At 39.6% G+C, this 22,448-nt stretch overlaps 1 protein-coding gene across 4 annotated transcripts in view; it reads left to right on the forward strand.

Moving 5' to 3' along the window:
- OSBPL1A (oxysterol binding protein like 1A) overlaps nt 1–22,448 on the forward strand; it is a 223,953-nt gene that overhangs the window by 13,014 nt on the left and 188,491 nt on the right. Inside the window, exons 2-5 of one of the 4 annotated variants that reach the window (XM_045886910.3) lie at nt 5,988–6,110; nt 12,131–12,216; nt 13,114–13,188; nt 20,263–20,343. In XM_045886910.3, the coding sequence (XP_045742866.2) occupies nt 5,990–6,110; nt 12,131–12,216; nt 13,114–13,188; nt 20,263–20,343 (363 nt within the window). In that variant the 5' untranslated portion in view covers nt 5,988–5,989. The remainder of the gene's footprint in view (nt 1–5,987; nt 6,111–12,130; nt 12,217–13,113; nt 13,189–20,262; nt 20,344–22,448) is intronic. The other 3 variants (XM_045886911.3, XM_064577797.1, XM_045886912.3) reach the window with 3 other exon arrangements.

Here is a 22,448-nt window from a genome sequence, read left to right on the forward strand (position 1 = left end):
AAGATTGTTTTGGCTATTTAGAGTTCCTTGAAATTTCATTAAGTTTTAGGATGGGTTCTTTTGTTTCTACAAAAAACATTATTGGGATTTTGATAGGCATTGAATGAATGTCTAGATTTTTTTTGCATAGGATTGACATTTTAATGTTGAGTTTTCCAATCCGTGAATGGGATGTGTTTCCATTTATTTGTCTTTCATCTCTCTCAATATTTTGTAGTTTTTATTGTATAAGTATTTCATCTTTTTGGTTAATTCTTAACTGTTTTATTCTTTTTTGATTGTATTGTAAATTGAATTATTTTTGTAATTTCCTTTTCAGATGACTTATTACTAGTGTAAAGAAATGCAGCTGATTTTTATGTTGCTCTTGTATCCTAACACTTTCCTAAATTTGTTATTTCTAAGAGCTTTTTTTGTTGACACTTAATGGTTTTCTGTAAATGTCCTCAGCAAACACATAATTTTACTACTTTCCCAATTTGGTTGCTTTTTATTTATTGTCTAAATTATCTGCTAGAATGCCCAATATTATGTTGACTAAAACTGGTGAAAGTGGGCATGCTTTCCTTGTTCCTAATCTTAGAGGAAAAGCTTTCCATCTTTCACTGTTGAGTATGATGTTTGCTGTGGGTTTTTCACATACGGCTTTTATTACGTTAAAATAGTTTCCTTTTATTTCTAATTCTGAGGTTTTTTTTAAATCATGAAAGATGTTGAATTTTGTTAAATGTGCTATCTGCATCAGTTGAGAGGATTATGTGTTTTTTATTAATGTAGTGAATCACATTGATCAATTTTCATATGTTGAACTATCCTTGCTTTTCAGGAATAAATCCCACTGGGTCATGGTGTATATTCCTTTTAATACACTGCTGAATTCAGTTCGCTAGTATTTCATTGAGAATTTTTCCATCAGTGTTCATAAGGGTTATCAGTCTGTGGTTTTCTTGTAGTGTCTGTCTTTGGTATTAGTATAATGGTGGCCTCATGAATGAGTTACAAAGTATTTTTTCCTCTTTCACTTTTTAGAAAAATTTGAGAAGGATTAGTATCATTCTCCAGTGAAGCAGTCAAGTTCAGGAAGATTTTCTTTGGGAGGTTTCTGTTACTCATTTGTTTTTTTTGTTTTTTTTGTTTTTTTTTAAGATTTTGAGAGCAAGAGTGTGAGTGAGAGAGCACAAGCAGGGAGAGTGGCAGAGGGAGAGGGAGAAGCAGGCCTCCCCGCTGAGCAGGGAGCCCAATGCGGGGCTCGATCCCAGGACCCTGAGATCATGACCTGAGCCTAAGGCTGATGTTTAACCCACTGAGCCACCCAGGCACCCCTCGATCTCTTTACGAGTTATGTACCTATTCACATTTTCCATTTCTTCATGACTTAGTCTTGGTAGGTTTTGTGTTCCTAGGAATATGTCCATTTCATCTAGGTTATCTAGGTTATCTGATTTGTTGGTGCATAATTGTTCACCGTATCTTATAATGCTTTTTATTTTTGTAGGGTTGATTCTTTTTTTCCTTAGTCCAGCTAAACGTTTGTCAATTTTGTTGATCATTTTGAAGAGCCAACTTTTGGTTTCATTGAATTTTTTTGTTTTTCTAGTCTCTATTTTGTTGCTTTCTGCTCTAATCTTTATTATTATAGCTTTGGGTTTAGTTTTTTTTCTTTCTAGTTTCTTTTTTTTTTTTTTTTTTAAAGATTTTATTTATTTATTTGAAAGAGAGAGAATGAGAGACAGAGAGCACGAGAGGGAGGAGGGTCAGAGGGAGAAGCAGACTCCCCGCCGAGCAGGGAGCCCGATGCGGGACTCGATCCCCGGACTCCAGGATCATGACCTGAGCCGAAGGCAGTCGCCCAACCAACTGAGCCACCCAGGCGCCCCTCTTTCTAGTTTCTTAATATGCAAAGTTAGGTGGTGGTTTCCTTCTGTCTGGTGTGGGCCTATCTATTATTGTGAGTGGGGTATTGATGTTTCCGACTATTATTATAAAAATGTTTCTTCTGTTATATTTTGATCTGTCATTGGGTGTTTGTAATTACTTTCTTCTTGCTGTATTAAACCTTCTATTAATATATAATGTCTTTCTTTGTCCCTTGTAACCTTCTTTGGTTTTGAGTTTATTGTGTCTGACGTTAGTATAGTCACTTCTGTTTTGATTACTGTTTGCAAGGAATATCTTTTTCTATCCTTTAACATTCAATCTACTTCTGTCTTTGAATCTAAAGTGCATCTCCTGTAGACAGCATATAGTTGGATAATGTGTTTTTATCCATTCTGCCAATCTGTCTTTTGAGTGGAGAGTTTAATCCATTTACATTTAAAATACTGATAAGGAGGGACTTCTGTCATTTTGCTATTTTCTATATGCCTTATAGCTTTTTTGCCCCTCCTTTATTGCATTATTGTCATCTTCTGTGTTTAGCTGACTTTTTTTGTACTGAAATATTTACATTATTTCCTTTTTTGTGTATTCTTTACCTATTTGAGGGGGAGTTACCCTGGTGATTACATTTAACATCCTGAAGTTATAGCACTAATTTGAATTTATATTACCTTAACTTAACACACACAAAAACCTTGCTGCTTTATGCTCTGTTCCCACCCTTTTTGGTTACTGATGTCACAAAATTACGTCTTTATACACTGTACACCCAAAACATAAACTAATAATTCTTTTAAATGCGTTAGTTTCTTAAATTACATAGAAAACAAGATTTGGAGTTAGAATAATATAAAAAATTATAATAAGTTATAAAAAGTTGTAATAATAGGGGCGCCTGGGTGGCTCAGTCGTTAAGCGTCTGCCTTCGGCTCAGGTCGTGATCCCAGGGTCCTGGGATCGAGCCCCGCATCGGGCTCCCTGCTCTTCGGGAAGCCTGCTTCTCCCTCTCCCACTCCCCCTGCTTGTGTTCCCTCTCTCGCTATGTCTCTCTCTGTAAAATAAATAAATAAAATCTTTAAAAAAAAAAAAAAGTAATACTTTTAAACCATATTTTTTTCTTTAAAGGTATTACTCAAATCATGTAGAAAACAAAGTACAGCTTTAAACCTTTATTATAATAACACTAGCTGTAATTGCACATGCATTTACCTTTATCAAGTTATTTCTCTATATAGCCTTGAGTTACTGTCTAGTGTGACTTTATCTTACCTTGCAGGACTCTCTTGAGCATTTCTTAAAAGGCAGGTCTAGTGGTAATGAACTCTCTCAGCTTTTGTTTTCTGGGAATGTCTTAATTTCTCTCTCACTTTTGAAAGGCAGTTTAGCCAGATACATAATTCTTGCTGAAAATTTTCTTTTTGCACTTTAAATATATTTGCCCACTGCTGTCTGTCCTCCAAAGTTTCTGACGAGAAATCTGATAATCTTACCCTGGATCCGATGACTCAGCTTCTCTCTTGCTTCTCTCAAGATTCTCTTTTGAAAATTAGATTATGTAGTGTGTCTCTCGGAGTTCCCCTTACTTGGAGTTCATTGACCTTCTCAGATGTTTATATTCATGTCTTTTATCAAATTGAGGACATATTCAGCTATTCTCCAAATACTTTACCCCTTGTTCTACCTCTTCTAGGACTTCCATGATGCATGTTGATGTGCGTTTTGGTGTCCTACTGTGGTCCCTTAAGCTCTGTTCGGATTTTGGTCTCTTTCTGTTCCTCAGACTGAGTAATTTCCATTGTCCTATCTATCAAGTTCACTGAATCTTCTGCTTGTTCAAATCTGCCTTTGAATCCCTCAAGTGAATTTTTTATTTGTTACTGTCCTTTTCAGCTCAAGAATTTGTTTACTTTTAGGTTTTCTATTTTTTCATATTTTTATCTTGTTTATACATTTTCTTGACTTCCTCCATCTTTCTTTAGATCTTCGAATGTCTTTTTGATATCTTTGTCTAGTATATTTGCCATCAGATCTTTTTTTTTTTTTTAATATTTTATTTATTTATTTCAGAGAAAGAATGGGAGAGAGAGCACGAGAGCGGGGAGGGTCAGAGAGAGAAGCAGACTCTCTGCTGAGCTGGGAGCCTGATGCAGGACTCGATCCTGGGACTCCAGGATCATGACCTGAGCCGAAGGCAGTTGCCTAACCAACTGAGCCACCCAGGCGCCCACTTGCCATCAGATCTTCTTCAGAGACAGTTTCTATTGATTTGTTTTTCCCTTTGAATGGGCCCTACTTTCTTGTTTCTTTGTATGCCTTGTAACTTTTTTCATTGTTGAAAACTGAACATTTGAATTTAATAATGTAGTAACTCAAGATAGCAAATTCTCCTCCTTCCCCAGGGTTTTCTAATTTGTTGTGTTTTTGGATTGTTGTGGGCTGTCTCTGTGCTAAGGGTTAGCCTGAGCTGTAAACTTAAGGTCTTCTCAGGTCTTTGCTGAGCCTTTTGGTGGTCATGAGCAGTTATGTTCTAATTTTCTCCATATATGCAGTTGTTTTTGAATGTCCTAGTCAATATTTTTTTAAAGATTTTATTTATTGAGAAAAAGTGCACATGAGAAGGGGGGAGGGGCAGGGGGAGAGGGAGAAGCAGATTCCCCGCTGAAGCAGGGAGCCTGAAGTGGGGCTTGATCCCAGGACCCTGGGATCATGACCTGAGCAGAAGGCAGATGCTCAACTGACTGAGCCACCCAGGCGCCCCTGAATGTCCTAGTTCGTAGTGTCTGGCTTTTAAAAGGGAAGGAACAGAAAAATGAAGGGGGAAAACAAAAAAGAGTGCTGGCCCTTTAAATCCCCTGGAAGTTCCACCCACTGGAGGGGCTCCCAGCAAGCAGTGAGAGATGCTGCATCAGCAGTAGCTACTTGCCTCTTTGTCTGCATCTCTGTGATCAGAAGCAGCAATGATCAGAGCCCAGCTCTCCAATGTTTGGTGTATAGGGGTCTTTTTGCTCACCATGGCTCCTGCAACCTGCTCCAGGAACACATGTACTATGGGAGATGGGTAGCTGCTGCCTTGCTAAGGGCTGAAAATGACATGAATTAACCAGTTTACCTTCCAAGCTTTCCCTGGTGGTTGAAAGCCCTTCAGTAGATTCTACGGTTCCAAAATAGTTGCATTGGGCAGATTCTGCCAGTGCAATTATTGTCTAGGTGGGGAAACAGATTCCTGGTGTTTCAAACTCTGCCATCTTAGCAGAATCCTCCACAGGTGTATGTGTATTTTGAAATTTACTTGATATTGATAAATTAGGACCCACCCCCAACATATGAAAGATTGTATGCATTTGTATTAACACTTTACTGGAGTGCACATTTTCTGTCCGAGACAGCATTGGGCATGTTTAATCTTTTTTTTTTAATTAAGGTATTGTTGACTTGCAATGTTACGTTAGTTTCAGGTGTATAATCTTTTATTTTTGCTAATCTTGTAGGCAAAAAAATTGATTTATTTGTATTTTTTAGTAAGAAATCTATATTCTGTGAATTGCTGTTCATAACATTTTGACAAATGCTTTAAATTTGGTTGTAGTCCTCTATATTTGGTTTGAGGCTTGGTAAAATATGAGAGAGAAAACAAAGGAATGGTAAGTATGGTCACTCCTGGATTTTTATAATTGAGTTTTTTCTATTCAGAATATTTTGCACAGGTTTTGAATGTTAATTTATACTTCAGCCTTAGGATGTTTTTATAGTAATGACCATATTTTAATTTTATGTCTAGTTATTGTTGTAATAACTATTTGCAAATATTGTGGGTCTATAAAAGCATTTTGTCATACAATGTTACAGCAGCTCATGAGGTTATTTGGAGTTGAGGAAACTGAGAATTTGAGAGATTAAGAAACTTGACTGAATGTCTAGTGAATTTTTTTAATAATAAAAAAAGCAAAGGAGTCTTAGTAAAGTTCTGGTCCTGCAACTGATTCATTTAGTCAGTTCTTGTGTCTATCTTATTAGCTGCAAAATGAAGATAAATAATAATAGATAAATAATATTTAGATAATAGAATAATTTATAATAATAGAACAGATAAATATTATTTTTAAATCTAGAAATGAACACTGAAGCAGAGCAGCAGCTTCTCCATCATGCCAGAAATGGCAACGTTGAAGAAGTTAGACAGTTATTAGAAACCATGGAAAGAAATGAAGTAATTGCTGACATTAATTGCAAAGGTAAGCTTTGGGTGGGCTTTTTAGCTTTTCTCTTGTGAGTATGTATGACTCATTTATTTAGCACTAATCTTTTTGGTCTTGCTAGAAATAAATTCCCATCTCTTATTCTAGAAAGAACCTTCATAACAGTGGGTAAAAGGTCTCTTGTAGTCTTCCCTAAGTCAGAGAAATTGAGATCTAGTCTTAAGGTTTAGGGTCCATGACAGTTTTATCAGTTACAAGATGCATGCTGTGATAGGGTATTGTAGTTAAAGCAGCAGGTTTGAGTGTTTACTATATGCCCAGAGTCCTGTGAAGTACCTTGCAGGTGGTGTTAGGTAGGATCCCTGCCCCCACTGAGACTAGTGTAGTAGATTTACAGATCAGACTAGTCTGTACTACACAGTATGTACCAGAATATGGAACCTCAGGGTGTCATGAGATCCCATTGGAGAGGTATGAAACTGGAACTAGAAGGATTAGCTTCTTAGAGGAAATGATTCTAAGGTAATCTATGAAGAGTATGTAGGACTAACCAGGTGAAAAGGGAAAAAATGTTCAAGGGAGAAGGTAGAGCATGTGCTAAGGTCCTGAGGCGAGAGGCAGCCTAGGTGGCAAGGGCCTACAGGCAGGAGGGGGGTGGGGGATAAAGTTGGATAGGTAAGCAGCAGCCAAATCCTAATGCATCTTGTGTAGCAAGGTTGTAAATATTGCACTCAGGTGTGCAGAGAAATAGAATTTATTTTCCAAAATGACTGATATTTCAACAAGCACCTTCTCATTCTTTTTTTTTTTTTTTTTTTTTTAAGATTTTATTTATTTATTTGAGAGAGAGCACATGAGAGGGGGGAGGGTCAGAGGGAGAAGCAGACTCCCTGCCGAGCAGGGAGCCCGATGCGGGACTCGATCCAGGGACTCCAGGATCATGACCTGAGCCGAAGGCAGTCGCTTAACCAACTGAGCCACCCAGGCGCCCGCACCTTCTCATTCTTGAAGTATGGAAAACTTAATGTTAGTCTTTGGATACCTCAAGCTCAATTGCTTTTTGATAAATGGTCTTCCAGAGCCTCTCAACTCTTCTTGCCCCATCTCCCCTAAGGTGGCTTTTAAATGTAAGGGTGAGCCTTGTTTATGTGTGTCTATATAGCCTTTGGTTCCTCTGTGGCCCTTTTCTTTCTAGTGCTCCTTAAGCTTTTATAGCTGAACCTGGGGCAAAGTCAAACTCGTGTCTCTGTCATACAAATGGTGGTCCTTGGCTGTCACTTTGTGGCTGCCCTGCAGGTGGCTGCTGGGGGATCTTTTCCTGTCATCCCAGATGCCACTTGCCTGTTCGTGGTGTTCCCTCAATTTATCTCGCTCTCTGGGCTCATGAACAGGAGGGCTATGTCTCTGCCTTTGTGTCTTTCTCCCAGTCCTCTGTCCCAGATGCATATTTTATTCTGCTATGTCACATTCTTCTCCTGTCCTAGGGCCACAAACCTTATGGCTTCACCCACAGTGGAGAAGGATTGCAGCAGGGAGGAAACTATGATCTGAGTTTTTGAGAAAATGAGTTGGTTTTTGGTATGCTAAAGGAATTCTAAAAATCCTTCTGGTGCTTTGACAAAGACCATTTCTTTTTTTTTTTTTAAGATTTTATTTGTTTATTTGACAGAGAATGAGAGAGCACATGAGAGGGGGGAGGGTCAGAGGGAGAAGCAGACTCCCCGCCGAGCAGGGAGCCCGATGCGGGACTCGATCCAGGGACTCCAGGATCATGACCTGAGCCGAAGGCTGTCGCTTAACCAACTGAGCCACCCAGGCGCCCCGACAAAGACCATTTCTTAATCTTTATCTGGGGATGCTATTTTGAAAGCTAAAAACATTCCTGGCATTTGAAAATCCTAATAACCCTGTATTATCTACCTTTCCCACCCTCACCTATGGCTGTTTCAGGTGAATCTGTGGAAAGTTGTCTACTTGGAATGTAAAACTATGAAACAGATGTGAATGCTTTTTCAGAATTTCATTGTTATACCTGTCAGTCAGCCTCTGTCTTAAGGGCAGTTTAAAGGATATATGTAGAGGAATGGCACACCAGGTGAAGTGAATAGGGAGAGGTGGGATGGGGTAGTGAGTAGTGTTTCCCCATGGGGATCACCTGTGCTAGGCATTTCTAGGATTTCTTTTCTATCTGATTTGTTTTTCCAAACCCTGAGAAATTGAAAAAAATGGTGAAGTGTACTATAATTCTTCAAGAATTAAAGCTTAACAATCAACATAGAGATGTTATTGGTTGGAAGGAATTACTGATGTCAAGTTGAAAGAGAAGGAAGCACTGACCTGCAGTTGAAGGTTAAGGCCAGTATTTCTAGGATAAGGGTACAAAATTTTTTGTATATCCATGGTAAGTAGTAAAGAGTATAAAAAATGAAGTATTTTAATGTAGGATTTTGGAAATTCTGATTTTTTGGTCCAGAATCTTACCTGGAAACACTAGATGTGAGGAGACCAGTTCAGACGCTGTTACAGTAACTTAGAGGAAATAACAACAAGTAGGTATAATTAACATTTAGGAGGTAGAATCAATAGGACTAACTGAATGTGGGGGGTGAAAAAGAAAAGGGGCAAGGGTGTTACTTTTTCTGACTTGAGAAACAAGGTGAATAAGGGCAATTCATTGTAAAAACAAATGTGGGGAAGAAGAGGTAGTTTTAGTGAGTGTGTACAGTTGACCCTTGAACAACACAGAGTGAAGGGGCACCAACCCCCTCGGCACAGTAAAAAGTCCACATTGAACTTTGACTCTCCAAAAACTTGACTGCTAATAGCCTACTGTTGACCAGAAGCCTTACTGATAAGTCAATTAACATATATGTATTATGTACCGTATTCTTATAATAAAGCAAGCTAGAGAAAAGAAAATGTTAAAATCACAAGGAAAATACATTTAAAGTGTTTATCGACTAAAATCTGTATGTGAGTGGACCCATGCTGTTCAAAACCCATGCTGTGGGCACCTGGGTGGCTCAGTCGTTAAGCATCTGCCTTCGGCTCAGGTCATGATCCCAGGGTCCTGGGATTGAGCCCCGCATCGGGCTCCCTGCCCGGCAGGAAGCCTGTTTCTCCCTCTCCCACTCCCCTTGCTTGTGTTCCTGCTCTCGCTATCTCTGTCTCTTTCAACTAAATAAATAAAATCTTTAAAACAAAACGAAACCCATGTTGTTCAGGGGTCAACAGTGTACATATAAAATGACAGGTGAGCTCAGCTTTGCACTTTTTGAGCACAAGGTATTTTGTATCCTCCAAATGGAGGTGTCTAGTAAAGAGTTTGAAAGGGGAATATGGATTTTGAAGTCAGTAGTACATTAACAGTGAAAGCAGTGGAAAAGGGTCAGGAGATACCATTATTGGAGATACCAGTAATGAAGGACTCATCGGACAGCAGAACTTGCAAAGGATCCCGAGAGAAGTGCCAAAGCAGGGAAACAGGGAGAGAAACACTGTAGGGTGCAGGGCTGTGGCAGCCTGGAAGGCATGTGGGCCATGCTGTCCAGTGCTGTCCAGTGCCATAGTGCTGTGGCAGCTGAAAAGTGCCCCTGGTATTTGGTGACAGCATTTGTGGATTAAAACTTGAGGACCATTTGAATGACATGGTGGGAGATGAACCTGGCCTGCCATGGCGGGTGGGGCACTGACGGGAATGAAGGGGGTGGAAAGAGTAAGTGCGGACAGAGCGGGAGGGGCGAGTGAGGAGGACAGTAGCTGGTAGGGAGAATGGGATCAGAGAGGGCTTTTGTTCCTCTTGCTTGTAAGATGGAAGAGACTGAGTGTTTACTTCCTCCTTACTCATAAGTGAAGAGGGGGAGGTGGATGATAAAGGAGAAGAGTGCCTGAGAAGCAGAAAGGGATGGAATCCAGGATACAGGAACTGGATTAATCTTAAACATCAGAAGGGAAGGATGGAAGAATGCCTGTAGATAGTGGTGTGGTGGTAGATTTGGCTCCAGGAAGCCCCAGGAATTCCATGAAAGCCTTTCTTCTCATTGTGAAGCTGAGAGACTGAGGCCCTTTGTTTGGGTAAGAGGCTTGAGGAGAACAGGGGTGACTGGAAGTGCATGTTGTGGAATGTAGGAGAGACACCTGAAGAGTATAAGAAGGATTGCCAAGCTTGTCTAGAGCCTAGCTGAAGTAGGAGATGCTGAGTTTAAAGTGCCATGAGTCCACAGGGTTCTGCTATTTTTCTTCTACCACTGTTCAGCGAACCTGGGTATAGTTACAGAAAAATCAAGCTAGTGTACTTATCAGGCTTTGGGGTTTTTGTAGGCTACTGCAACAGGATTATGGAGGGGACAGGCAAAGAAGTTGAAGTGAGGGGTCAAAATGATGGATTTACTGAAGAAAGTAAAGATGGAGGTGTTTACATACATGAGAAGTGGTTAAGGAATGAAGGGCTGATTTAATTGAACAAGTCTGGAGTATACCTGTGTGAACAGGCTAGAAAGTGGGGAGTTTGTGAGGTCAGAGATGATGATGACATCCAGGCTCTGGCCCTAGGGCTGGGCATGTAACATCAAGCAGAGGCAAAGTTTTCGGGAAATGAGGGAAGCTGAGAAACCAAGAGATCAGGACACCAAATAAGTAGTAGACACCCCTAGGACAGTGGCACGGTTTGCATGGGGAGAAAGACTGTCCCCCGGAGGTACTTGGTGAGGGGTGAGCTGGTGGGAGGTTGGTAGATGGCAGCAGACAAGGTGTTTGAGGTTTAATGGCAGAAGTCTCAAGAGGGGTTGTAATGTGAGTGGAGTCCTTGACTAGAGACAGCATTGGGTTTTGATGGGGAAGTTCGCATGGCTTCTGTTGTGTGAGGTCCAGTGGGTGTGGGAATTATCTGGGGAGGCTCCACCTGGGGGTTAGAGGAGGGTCCTTGTCATCAGGAAGAGCTAGGTTTCAGTTAAGGACAGAAGGTAAAAGAAACATTCCATGAAAAAAAGACTGCCTCTAGAATTTATTCACTCTGGAATTACAGGTTCTAGAGGGCATACATTTTAGAGGAAACAGTTGTGGGTGTTTGGGTAAGTGGCAAACAATCACAGGACACTGTTAGTGGCAGCGGTCCCTCAGGGAGCTGTCAGAGGCTTGTTCTGGGTGCACTGAGGCTGGTGCCTGGGGTTTCTGTTGGCTCAAAATCTGAAATCCAGGAAATGAGGGCAGCCATTAAACCTCTAGCTACTCCTGAGGAGTGCCCCCTGGGTGGCAGCATGCTCCTGGGCTTTGGTAGACCCTCCAGGGTGCTGAGCTTTGGAATTTGATAGGCTGCATGCTCTTAAGCCTGATTTGGAATTTTGATAACCTTTTGGAGCTATCTCCGCTCTAAGCTATAGTGCCCTATGTTTTTTTTTTTCTTCTGAATTGAATTGTATAGTTATGTTTTTGTTGCACTCAATTATTCTATACCTCTCCTCAGCAAGGATCCGACATTTTGTTGCTCTTAACTTTGGTTCTTGTTATCTTGTTAAGAGTAGCTGGACTCTACCACTCTGGTAACCAATATCCTCATTACTTGAGATTTTATCTGGAGTCAGGACTCCATTTGCTGTCACTGTTTGCAGAGCTAACAGCTTTCCAAATGGTGCAGAAAAGATTCTTCATCCATTCCCTCTTTCCATCCACCGTCCTAACATGGCGCAGAGGTGCTTTTCATGAAATACTGTGCTGAGAGAACCAGATCTTTGCTAGATGATTGTGAGATGGTTAGAGACTCAGAACCGTGGAGCCAACTAGAGATCATCTACTTTGAATGTAACTCCCATGACGCCTCCCACCACCCTTTTAAAAATGAGGACATGGAGTTAGGAAGGTGGCATCAGAATCTGGGTCTTGTGGGTTCTAATCCATTATACTTGTTACACTTCTTACTGTGTCCTGTCTCTTGCCTCTCATTCATCAGCAGTGCAATGTGAAGGGGAGATTGGCCAGTGTATGGGAGTACCATGGTAAAGAGAAATTTTATTATAAAATTATCTAAATAACAAAAATGCTTTATATTTTTCCATTTTTAGGAAGAAGTAAGTCTAATTTAGGCTGGACACCTCTTCATCTGGCATGCTATTTTGGACATAGACAAGTGGTTCAGGATCTGTTAAAGGTATATTTATAGCTTTACTTTTTAAATGAATAAAATAAATATTGCTGTTATGGAAATTGTGAAAGTCTTAGAAAAGCCGACTAACCATAATGGCTTATTTAACATTAACACACTTAATTGTTCTTTGCTAAGTACATGAATTAGGTTAGCCTGGTGATTAATTAAAATTCTATTTTTTTTAGTCATTTGATTTTTCTGACTTTTTAAAATTGCAAAAGTGAATGTATGAATTAATGTGAAGATACTAGTTTTTAATATAACAGTTAAAAAAATAACCAAAGTACATCCTAAGTAATTCAGAAATGATGCCAGAATCTCTTAATGAGCACCATATGATTTAAGATCTCACATTTTTCAATTCTCTGATAATTTTTCACATTGGTATTTCTGAAATTATGTTTTGTGTCTTAAAATTGGGTGGTATGTTTAAATATTGGGATCTTTTTCTTCACTGAAAACTTACTAGATTGGTGGAGAAAATTTGTGTTTCATTCAGACAGTTCTTTTTTCAATATGGGGGTTTCTAAAGTAGAGTGAAGGTCTGTACATTTTTTTAAGGAAAATAGCTTTTTACTCTTCTACCTATCAGACTTTTACCTTTCAGGAAGCTTTACTGTTTACTATGAATTGAATTGAATTTTAGTAGTGACAACCAATGAATATTAACATTATTTTAGTTTTGAAATATTTAATGTATTTTTGGGGTGCCTGACTGGTTCATTTGGTAGAGCATGCAACTCTTGATCTCAGGGTTCTAAGTTTGAGCCCCACGTTGGGTGTCGAGATTACTTAAAAATAAATTCTTTAAAAAATATTTAATATCTTTTTAAGGAATTCTTTTCATCTTTGTGTATTTCTTGACATGTGGAAGATATCTAAAGTTTTCATGTTTGTCAGGCTGGTGCAGAAGTGAATGTATTGAATGACATGGGAGACACACCGCTTCATCGAGCTGCCTTTACAGGACGAAAGGTGAAAACATTCCATGTTCAGTGTTTGCAAGTGAAATCTTTGGAAGAGTAGTCACATGTTTTTTAGGACCCTATGAATAGCAATTGGGCAAAGCCACAAGAAGTACATAAACCAGCACTTTGGGTCAAAAGGCCACAGGCTCTTAGAACCAACAATGGGGTCAGATTCTTCCACTCTGGCATCCTGATAGGAGCTCCTTCAGTCCCTGCTTCTGTCCTCTAGGGATGGGGAACTCCTGATTGTTCCTTTTTTTTTTTTTTAATAAATTTTTTTTTTTTTAAGATTTTATTTATTTGCGAGAGAGAGAATGAGAGACCGAGAGCATGAGAGGAAGGCAGGTTAGAGGGAGAAGCAGACTCCCTCCTGAGCAGGGAGCCCGATGTGGGACTTGATCCCGGGACTCCAGGATCATGACCTGAGCTGAAGGCAGTCGCTTAACCAACTGAGCCACCCAGGCGCCCCTGATTGTTCCTTTTTAAAAAAACCATTTCATTGAGGTAGAATTTTATGTTGCATAAAACTCACCTACAGTAAGCACACATTTCAGTGATTCTTGGTACATTTACACAGTTGCACAGCCCTCACAATCCAGTTTTAGAACATTTCCATCAGCTCAGAAAGCTTCCTCATGCCTGTTTGTGTTCATTCCTGCTGCTCTCCCATGCCTCAGGCTACCACTGAGTGGCTTTCTATCTCTAGGATGTTTGTCTTTTCTAGATATTTCTTATAAATGAAATCACACAAACTTTTGTGTCTGGCTTCTTTAATTTAGCATGATATTGTTGAAGTTTATCCTTGCCATAGCATCCATGTATCGGTAATTTCTTCCTTTTTATGGCTGAATAACATTCCATTTTATGGCTATACCACATTTTATAATCTCTTCACTGTTTTACCAGAAGGACTCTTTTCCTATTGCATTGTCTTGGCACTCTTGTTGAAATGAATTGACCATAAATTTCTAGACTTTCTGTTGTCCTTTGACCTATATCTTTTGTTACATCAGTACTATACTGCTTTTATTACAGTAGCTTTATAATTAAGTTTTGATATTGGGTCGTCTGAGTTTTCCAACTGTGATTTTTTTTTTTTTTTTTAAAGATTATTTATTCATTTATTTGACAGAGAGAGACACAGCAAGAGAGGGAACACAAGCAGGGGGAGTGGGAGAGGGAGAAGCAGGCTTCCCGAAGAGCAGGGAGCCCGATGCGGGGCTCGATCCCAGGATCCTGGGATCATGACCTGAGCTGAAGGCAGATGCTTAACAACTGAGCCACCCAGGCGCCCCTCCAACTGTGATGTAAATGATCTTGGCTATTTTCAGTCAAAAGTTTGTATTTCCAGGGGCACCTGGGTGGCTCAGTCGGTTAAGTGTCTGACTCTTGGTTTTTGGCTCAGGTTGTGATCTCAGGGCCATGAGATCCAGCCCGGCATTGGGCTCTGCACTCAGTGTGGAGTCTGTTTGAGAGTCTCTCTGCGCAAACCCCTCCAAATAAATAAATAAATGTTTAAAAAAAGTTTGTATTTCCATATAAATTTTAGGATCATGTTAATTTCTACAGAAGCACCTATTGGCATTTTGATTGAGGTTGTGTTGTCTAGAATCTATAGATCCATTTGGGAAGAATGGCCACTTTAACAATATTGAGTCTTCCAATCCATGAATGTGAAATACCTGTCCCTTTATTTAGATCTTTAATTTCTCCCGGCAATGTTTTGAAGTTTTCAACATACAGACTTATACTCTTGTTAAATTTATTTCCAGGCATTGAATTCTTTTTGGTATTTTGAATGGAGTTTTTCTTTTAATTTCCTCTTCTGATTTCTTGTTGCAACTATATAGAAAGACAAGTTGATTTTTTGTTATTGATCTGTATCTTGTGTTCTTGTTGTTGATCTGTATCCTGTGTCCTTGCTGAACTTATTAGGTTTTTGTAAATTCCATAGGATTTCCTGTACACTGGGTCATAACATCTGAAATAAAGACAAATGTACTTCTTCCTTTCCAGTCTGGATGCTTTTTCCCTGCTCTTTATTTTATTAGATCCTAGTATACTGTTAAATAAATATGATGAGAGCAGAAATCCTTGTTTTTTGATCCTAGGGGAATAGTATCTAGTCTTTTTTTTTTTTTTAAAGATTTTTAAAAATTTATTTATTTGACAGAAACATCGTGAAAGAGGGAACACAAGCAGGAGGGGGAGGGAGAGGGAGAAGCAGGCTTCCTGCAGAGCAGGGAGCCCGATGTGGGGCTCCATCTCAGGACCCTGGGATCATGACCTGAGCCGAAGGCAGATGCTTAACGACTGAGCCACCCAGGCGTCCCTAAAGCTAGAAATTTTCATTTTAGCTGTATACACAATACATTTTGACATGTTCTGTGTTTGTTTTCATTTATTTTAAGATACTTTCTGACATTTTTGTGATTTCTTCTTTAACCCACAGTGAAGTCAGGGTTATTTAGAAGTATGCCACATATTTGGCAACAATTTTAAGAAATTTTTCCAAATTTCTTTCCATTGTCGATTTCTTATTTCTCTTACGACCAGGTAACATACTTTTATTTATTGAAGAATATGAAATTCTTTTAAAATTAGGCAGGTGCATGGGTAGTTCAGTTGGTTAAGTGTCTGACTCATGATTTCAGCTCAGGTCTCGATCTCAGGGTTGTGAGTTCAAGCCTCTTGTTGGGCTCCATGCTGGGCATGGAGCCTACTTAAAAAAATAAATAAATAAAATTTCTTAGGAATTAACTTGTGATATAGCATTTGCTATATCTGGGAGAATGTTCTTTGAGTGCTTGAAAAGAATGTATATTCTGTTTTGGGGGTGGAGCATTCTATAAATGTCCATTGGGTGAGTTGAAAGGGTTGACCAAATCATATATACTTAACTGACTTTGTTTTAGCAAATATTGAGAGAGTGGTATTGAAATCTAGCTATAATTCTGGAATTGTGTAGTTTCAATTTTGTCAGTTTTTGCTTTATGAATCTTGGGACCCTGTCAGGCCCATATCCATTTGTAATGGGGTTATATGGAATATATTACATAGCATATATCTTCCTCATGCATTGACCTTTTTATTATTACAAAATGTTTTTGCCTTCAATAATATTTCTTGTCATAAAGTTTATTTTGTTTTATGATAATATAGCTAGTCTAGCTGTCTTATGGTTACTGGTTGCATTATATATCTTTTCTACTTTTATTTTCAACATCTAGCTTTGAATATAAAGTATCTCTTATGGACAGTATATAATTCAATTGTGTGAGGGTTTTTTTTAGTGCAGTTGATACAATGTTACATGAGTTTCAGGTGTACAACTCAGTGATTTGACAAGTTTATACCTTAGGCTATGTTCACAGCAAGTATAGCTACCATCTGTCCTATTACATCCCTATTAGAATATCATGGACTGTATTCCTTATGTTCTTTATATTTCAGTGACTTACTCATTCCATAACTGGAGGCATGTATCTTCCTTTCCCCTTCACCCATTTTACCCACCTCCCAGCTCCCTTCCCCTCTGGTAACCATTAGTTCTCTGTATTTATAGTTCTGATTCTGCTTTTTGTTTGTTCATTTTTTATAGACTCCATTTATGAGTGGAGTCATAGCATATTTGTCTTTCTCAGTCTGACTTATTTCACTTAGCATAATACTCTCTAGGTCCATGTTGTCTTAAATGGCGCGATTGCATCCTTTTTTATTTTTTATTTACTTATTTTTATTTTTTATTTTTTAAAGATTTTATTTATTTGACAGAGAGAGACACAGCGAGAGAGGGAACACAAGCAGGAGGGAGTAGGAGAGGGAGAAGCAGGCTCCCCGATAAGCAGGGAGCCCGATGCGGGGCTTGATCCCAGGACCCTGGGATCATGACCTGAGCCGAAGGCAGACGCTTAACCGACTGAGCCACGCAGGCGCCCCGATTGCATCCTTTTGTAATGCTTTGTAATATTCCTGTGTGTGTGTGTGTGTGTGTGTGTAACACATCTTCCTTATCCATTCGTCTACCGATGGACCGCTTAGGTTGCTTCCATGTCTTGACTATTGTAAAGAATGCTGCAGTAAACATAAGGGTACATCTTTTCGAGTTAGTGTTTTCATTTTCCCTGGGTAAATGCCCAATAGTGGAATTATTGGATCATCTGGTATTCCTATTTTTAATTTTTTTGAGCAACCTCCATAGTGTTTTCCAGTGACTGTACCAATTTACATTACTACCAACAGTGAGTGCATGGGGGTTCCTTTTTCTCAACATCCTCGCCAACACTTTTTTCTTGTCTTTTTGATTTTAGCCATTCTGATGGGTGTGAGGTGATACCTCACTGTAGTTTTGATTTGCATTTCCCTGATGATGATTGATGTTGAGCATCTTTTCCTGTGTCTGTTGGCCACCTGTTCAGTTGTGTGTTTTTATCTAGTCTCACTTTGATTTAGTGTTTTTTAGTCTATTCACATTTAGTTAATAATTTTTGGTTTATATCCTTGATTTTTTTTTTTTTTTTTTTTTAAGATTTTATTTATTTGAGAGAGAGAGAATGAGAGACAGAGAGCATGAGAGGGAGGAGGGTCAGAGGGAGAAGCAGACTCCCTGCCGAGCAGGGAGCCCGATGCGGGACTCGATCCTGGGACTCCAGGATCATGACCGGAGCCGAAGGCAGTCGCTTAACCAACTGAGCCACCCAGGCGCCCCGATTTTGTTTTATATATGTCTCAGATTTTTTGTTTTGTTCCTCCTCTACTGCCGCCTTTTGTGTTACACAAATATTCTGTAGTGTAAAATCTTAATTCCTCTGGATATTAAACTTTTTAAGCATACTTGTAATAGCAGTTTTGCACTCTTTATCTGCTACAGGTACAGGACCACTGTCCGTTTCTGTTATCTGCAGTTTTCTCATTATGGGTGTCTTGTTTCTTTGCATGTCTGACAAGTTTTTATTTAAAACTGGACATTTTTTATAATGCATTTAGCAACTCAATTCTGATTTGTCCACTTTAGTTTTTTTCTTTTTTTATTAATTTGTCTGGTCTTCATCTGTGAAATCTGGAATATGCCAGGCCTGCTGGTAGCTCTCCTCTTTTTCTAAAAATTGTTTTAATGTTTTAGCATGGTTTCTGTTACAGACTGAATGTGCCCCCCTAATATTCATATTTTGGCATCCTATCCCCCCATGTGATGGTATTAGGAACTGGGGGTGGGTGAGGGGTGGGAATAGCCTGCTGCTTCAAGGCTAAAGATGCCTGATGAGCTCGCCTGATATTCTAGTTCCACTGAATATGCCTCTCAACTTGTTGTTTGTCTTTACTGAACATCCAGCACCATGGAAGGATTAGTTTTGGTCAGTTTTACACTCCTTTTTCAGGATGGCAGTTCTCTATCTCTTCACACCACCCTAGACAAAAATTGCTTTAACCCCTTTTCCTGATTTTTTCCCAATGATTTGATCTGGAAATGAACTATGTATGATAGAGGGTTTATTTGATTACTGACCATAGTTTAATATCCCTAAAGATTATTTAAAAATCCTATACTAAGATTTATGTGCATTTATCTCAAGTCAATAAATTTATTATATTGTTTCACACTTTTTATTCTGAGATTTAACTAATTGTGTAAATTACCATGAATGAACCTTGTAAGTATGTGCTTAATAAGCATGTTTGATTTAGTGCATTTTACACCATTACAGCCTATCTGCTCATATGCTGATACTTGTGAACCAGATATAGAATTTTGCTAAAGTTGAGAAACATGTACCTTTTACAGTAAAGAATAAAGGTAGTGGGTAAATTGCTATACTTTATGGGATTTCAGAAATGAGCTGCAGATAGTTTAATTTGCCTGATCCGCACATGAACTACTTGCTCTTTACCTTCATAGCCCTGCACTACTCGTTTTTCTTCTGTGTAAGCAAGTTCTCTGGGTAGACCTGGACCATGGGGATGAGATGGCATTCTTGAGAGTGCAGCTCACATGCTGTCTCCATAAATTCTTTCCTGACTTGCTGCAGCTGGAAGAAAGCTATGCTTTTCCAGATTTCCTAGGCATATTACATCACTTTCTTTCATCTTCTACTTGGTAGTTTTGTTGTGCATGTCTTACTGCTAGATTGCATTAATCTTGCTTTCAAGGAATTAACACATTTCAGTTTTTGTATTTTTGACAAGCACAGCACACATCTTTCTGCCCATATCTAAATACCTACATCAGATCAGCTCAGTTTTCTGTACTTGGTTCTCCCTATATTTGTCCATTTCTGCTGGATTCTTGAACTTTAAACATGAGACTATGCTAAATTGGACCTTAGTTTGATTCGAGCATTAGCATATATATCATATTATCTCTTGCATTAGAAAATTTAGCTGGAGCTAAATGGGTGCCTCACACAGTAAACTTTAAAAATTTATGTGCTTAATATTTAAGCATGATTGAATTTTGCAGAAAGTTTAATTTTCTAATTGTGCTTATGAAAGGAATCCAATTATCTTGTTCTGATGTGATCCTTTACCATGAAAATAATTTAAAATGTGGTAGTGAGAGTCTGTGATTTAATAACTAGAATGAGTTGAAAAGGGATTTGGTTTGTTACTAAAGCACTTTACGTTCTTGTCCTTTGGAATATATAAAATCCTCCCCAAATTTTGTGAAGGACATTTGGGCTATTCTTGGTAATTAGTGACCCCTAGTGTTAGTTAATAAAAATTAACATACCAGAGTTTTTAGATGTGCTTAGCATTTGTTCTTCTAAGTTTTTACATCTTTTATGATCATTATAGAATAAGGATACAATCGATACAGTAAATAATTGGATTGTGGTACTGACCTTTGTGTTGACTTACTATTTTCTAGCAGAACTGAGAATATACTTAAAATGAATGCTTCCTATGTTGTGTGCCTCAAATTGTGTATTTGTCACCTGGCATACAGAAGTTGCATATAATCCCGAGGTTTATATAAGCTTATCTATCTTGTTCCCTAAGTTACCATCTCATGCTTATGTATTAAATGCCTACTCTGTATCAGGCACTGCACAAATGACCTGATATGTATTGTTTCATTTAATAGAGAATGACAACCCTGAAATATAGGCATAAACATTGCCATTTCTTACAGTTTGAGCTTCCCAGGAAGCCAGCTGAGCTGGAGGTGAGTGTGCAACAGATTAATTGGAGTGCTTTAGGATCACACTTGTGGGAGGGTGGGAGGCTAGCAGGAGTGGGCAGAGGCTGAAGTTGAGCTGTGATGCACTCTCAAGGGGGTACCTCAGCCAACTGCGGGGGAGCTCTGCAGGAGAGGTGACCCTTCAGAGCTGTCCCAGTTTGAGGTGAGAGATCTCAACCCTGATAATGGTCAGCCAGTGGGTACAGGCTGCCCTGGGAAGGAACGTGAACTTGTGTGAAGCAGCCCTTTTCAGCTGAGGTGATCCCTGGAGTGACTAAAGGCAGTGGCTGCCTCCTGGGCACTCCCAGCATCTAGGGTACTAAGTCCTTTATTCCTCGGGGCGGGGCTGGACTGTGCAGCACAGCTTCGACCACAGCCCACCCTTTATTCTGCTCACATTCGCTTCTTTATAGACTTCTGGGCGCAGCCCCTTCTGGGTTTCAGTGGGCCTCTGCCCCTAGGAGAAACTTACAGGAGGAAGGATAGTGGGGCAGACTCTAGCCCCTGCTGCTGTAATTGACCTTTGGGCCACCACTGAATCCTCTTCTCCCTCCTCTGCTGTCCATTCTAGATACACCCTCCCCTTGGCTAGCACATCTCATCTTCATGGCTTACCCAGTGCTGTGACTCAGGCCCTCATTACTGGAGATCTGAGAAGGCCCTGCCCTTCCTAAGCTTGGGGTTTCCACACTTGTTCATTTATTGTCAAAACTGGATCAGGGAATACTGAGAGACACCTAAGTGTATCATTTGCATGCCAGATATACTCCATTTCCCCATTGTGTATAGTCCTTCTGATGTTCAAGTTCAGTTACTTCTGCTAAAATGGTGACTCTTCTTGCCTCTCCTTTGATACAGGAGCTGAGTGTTCAGGCACCCTTTCTCCTCTCCTGGTATATGGATCAGAGCATTACCCTTAGTTGTGGATTCTGCTGCCCCAGAACCTGAAGAAGCCAGTCAGGCATTGTGCTTCCTTCTCTGGTTTGGGAAGTGCAAGATGGAATAATTTGTTCTTTACTTTGGAGACAATGTCCTGGCATTACCCAGACCACTGAACCTTTAAAAAGTTACTAACATGGCATAGTCCCTGAATTCATCCTAAGATTTATTTTCTACTTCCTGGAGCATTATGTCTTACCAAGGCTTTCAACATTCTAGTCTCTTCTTACTCATCTGGTTCTATTAACATGATGTCATTGGTAAAGTAGACCAGTGTGATGGTCTGCAGGATGGCCAAATGGCTCTGAGGCAGAACTGTAAATGTATACTTTGTCTATGAGATTCAAAACCGGTTTTGATCTTTTTTCCTAATCGGGAAAGACAAGAATACATATATCAGATTAGTTGCTGTGTCCCGTGTCCTTAGGTAGTATTAACTTGCTCTGGCAAAGAAAGCATGTTTTGCAGAGTGGCTATCATTGGGGCTATTTGAATTTATGAAAGTCCACTGTCATCCTCTACATTCTATCTGGTTTTTGTAATGTTAGACTGGTGAATTAAATGGAAATATGATAGGGACCATCAGCTCTACATTCTGAGGTTTTCTGTTTGTTTTTAAAGTAGGCTCCATGCCCATTGAGGAGCCCAGTGTGGGGCTTGAACTCACGACCCTGAGATTAAGGCCTGAGCTGAGATCAAGAGTCAGATATTTTACCCGACTGAGCCACCCAGGTGCCCCTGCATTCTGAGGTTTTTAAAGATGGCACTGATTTCTGCCATTCCAACCCATATGGAATATTAGTTTTGATTTATCTTGGCCATGGGGTGGGGGAGGGCAATTTTAGCCCTTTCATTTGGCCCTTACCCTATAGACCAAGGAAGCCATATGAAACTTTGCTAACAACTAAGTGTGTCTCTTCCAATTATGTATTCATGGACTGGGGCGGGGGTGACTACTGGATGTGATTATGGACCCAGTGCATGCACTGTGAGCCAGACCTGGGCCAAGGTTTCATTTATTATCTCACCCTCCTGTATGTCCCCTTTCTAAGTGAGGAGCCAGGTGACACTTTGGGTCTCTTGGCATCAGTGTCAACTTGAACCTTATACCTAACAATTCCTGAAATGTTCGGATATTCCCCTTTCCCCAG

The sequence above is a fragment of the Mirounga angustirostris genome, unplaced genomic scaffold, assembly GCF_029215605.1.
Source record: "Mirounga angustirostris isolate CCGP_5_RB_7025 unplaced genomic scaffold, mMirAng1.0.hap1 SCAF_14, whole genome shotgun sequence".
Lineage (NCBI taxonomy): Eukaryota > Metazoa > Chordata > Mammalia > Carnivora > Phocidae > Mirounga > Mirounga angustirostris.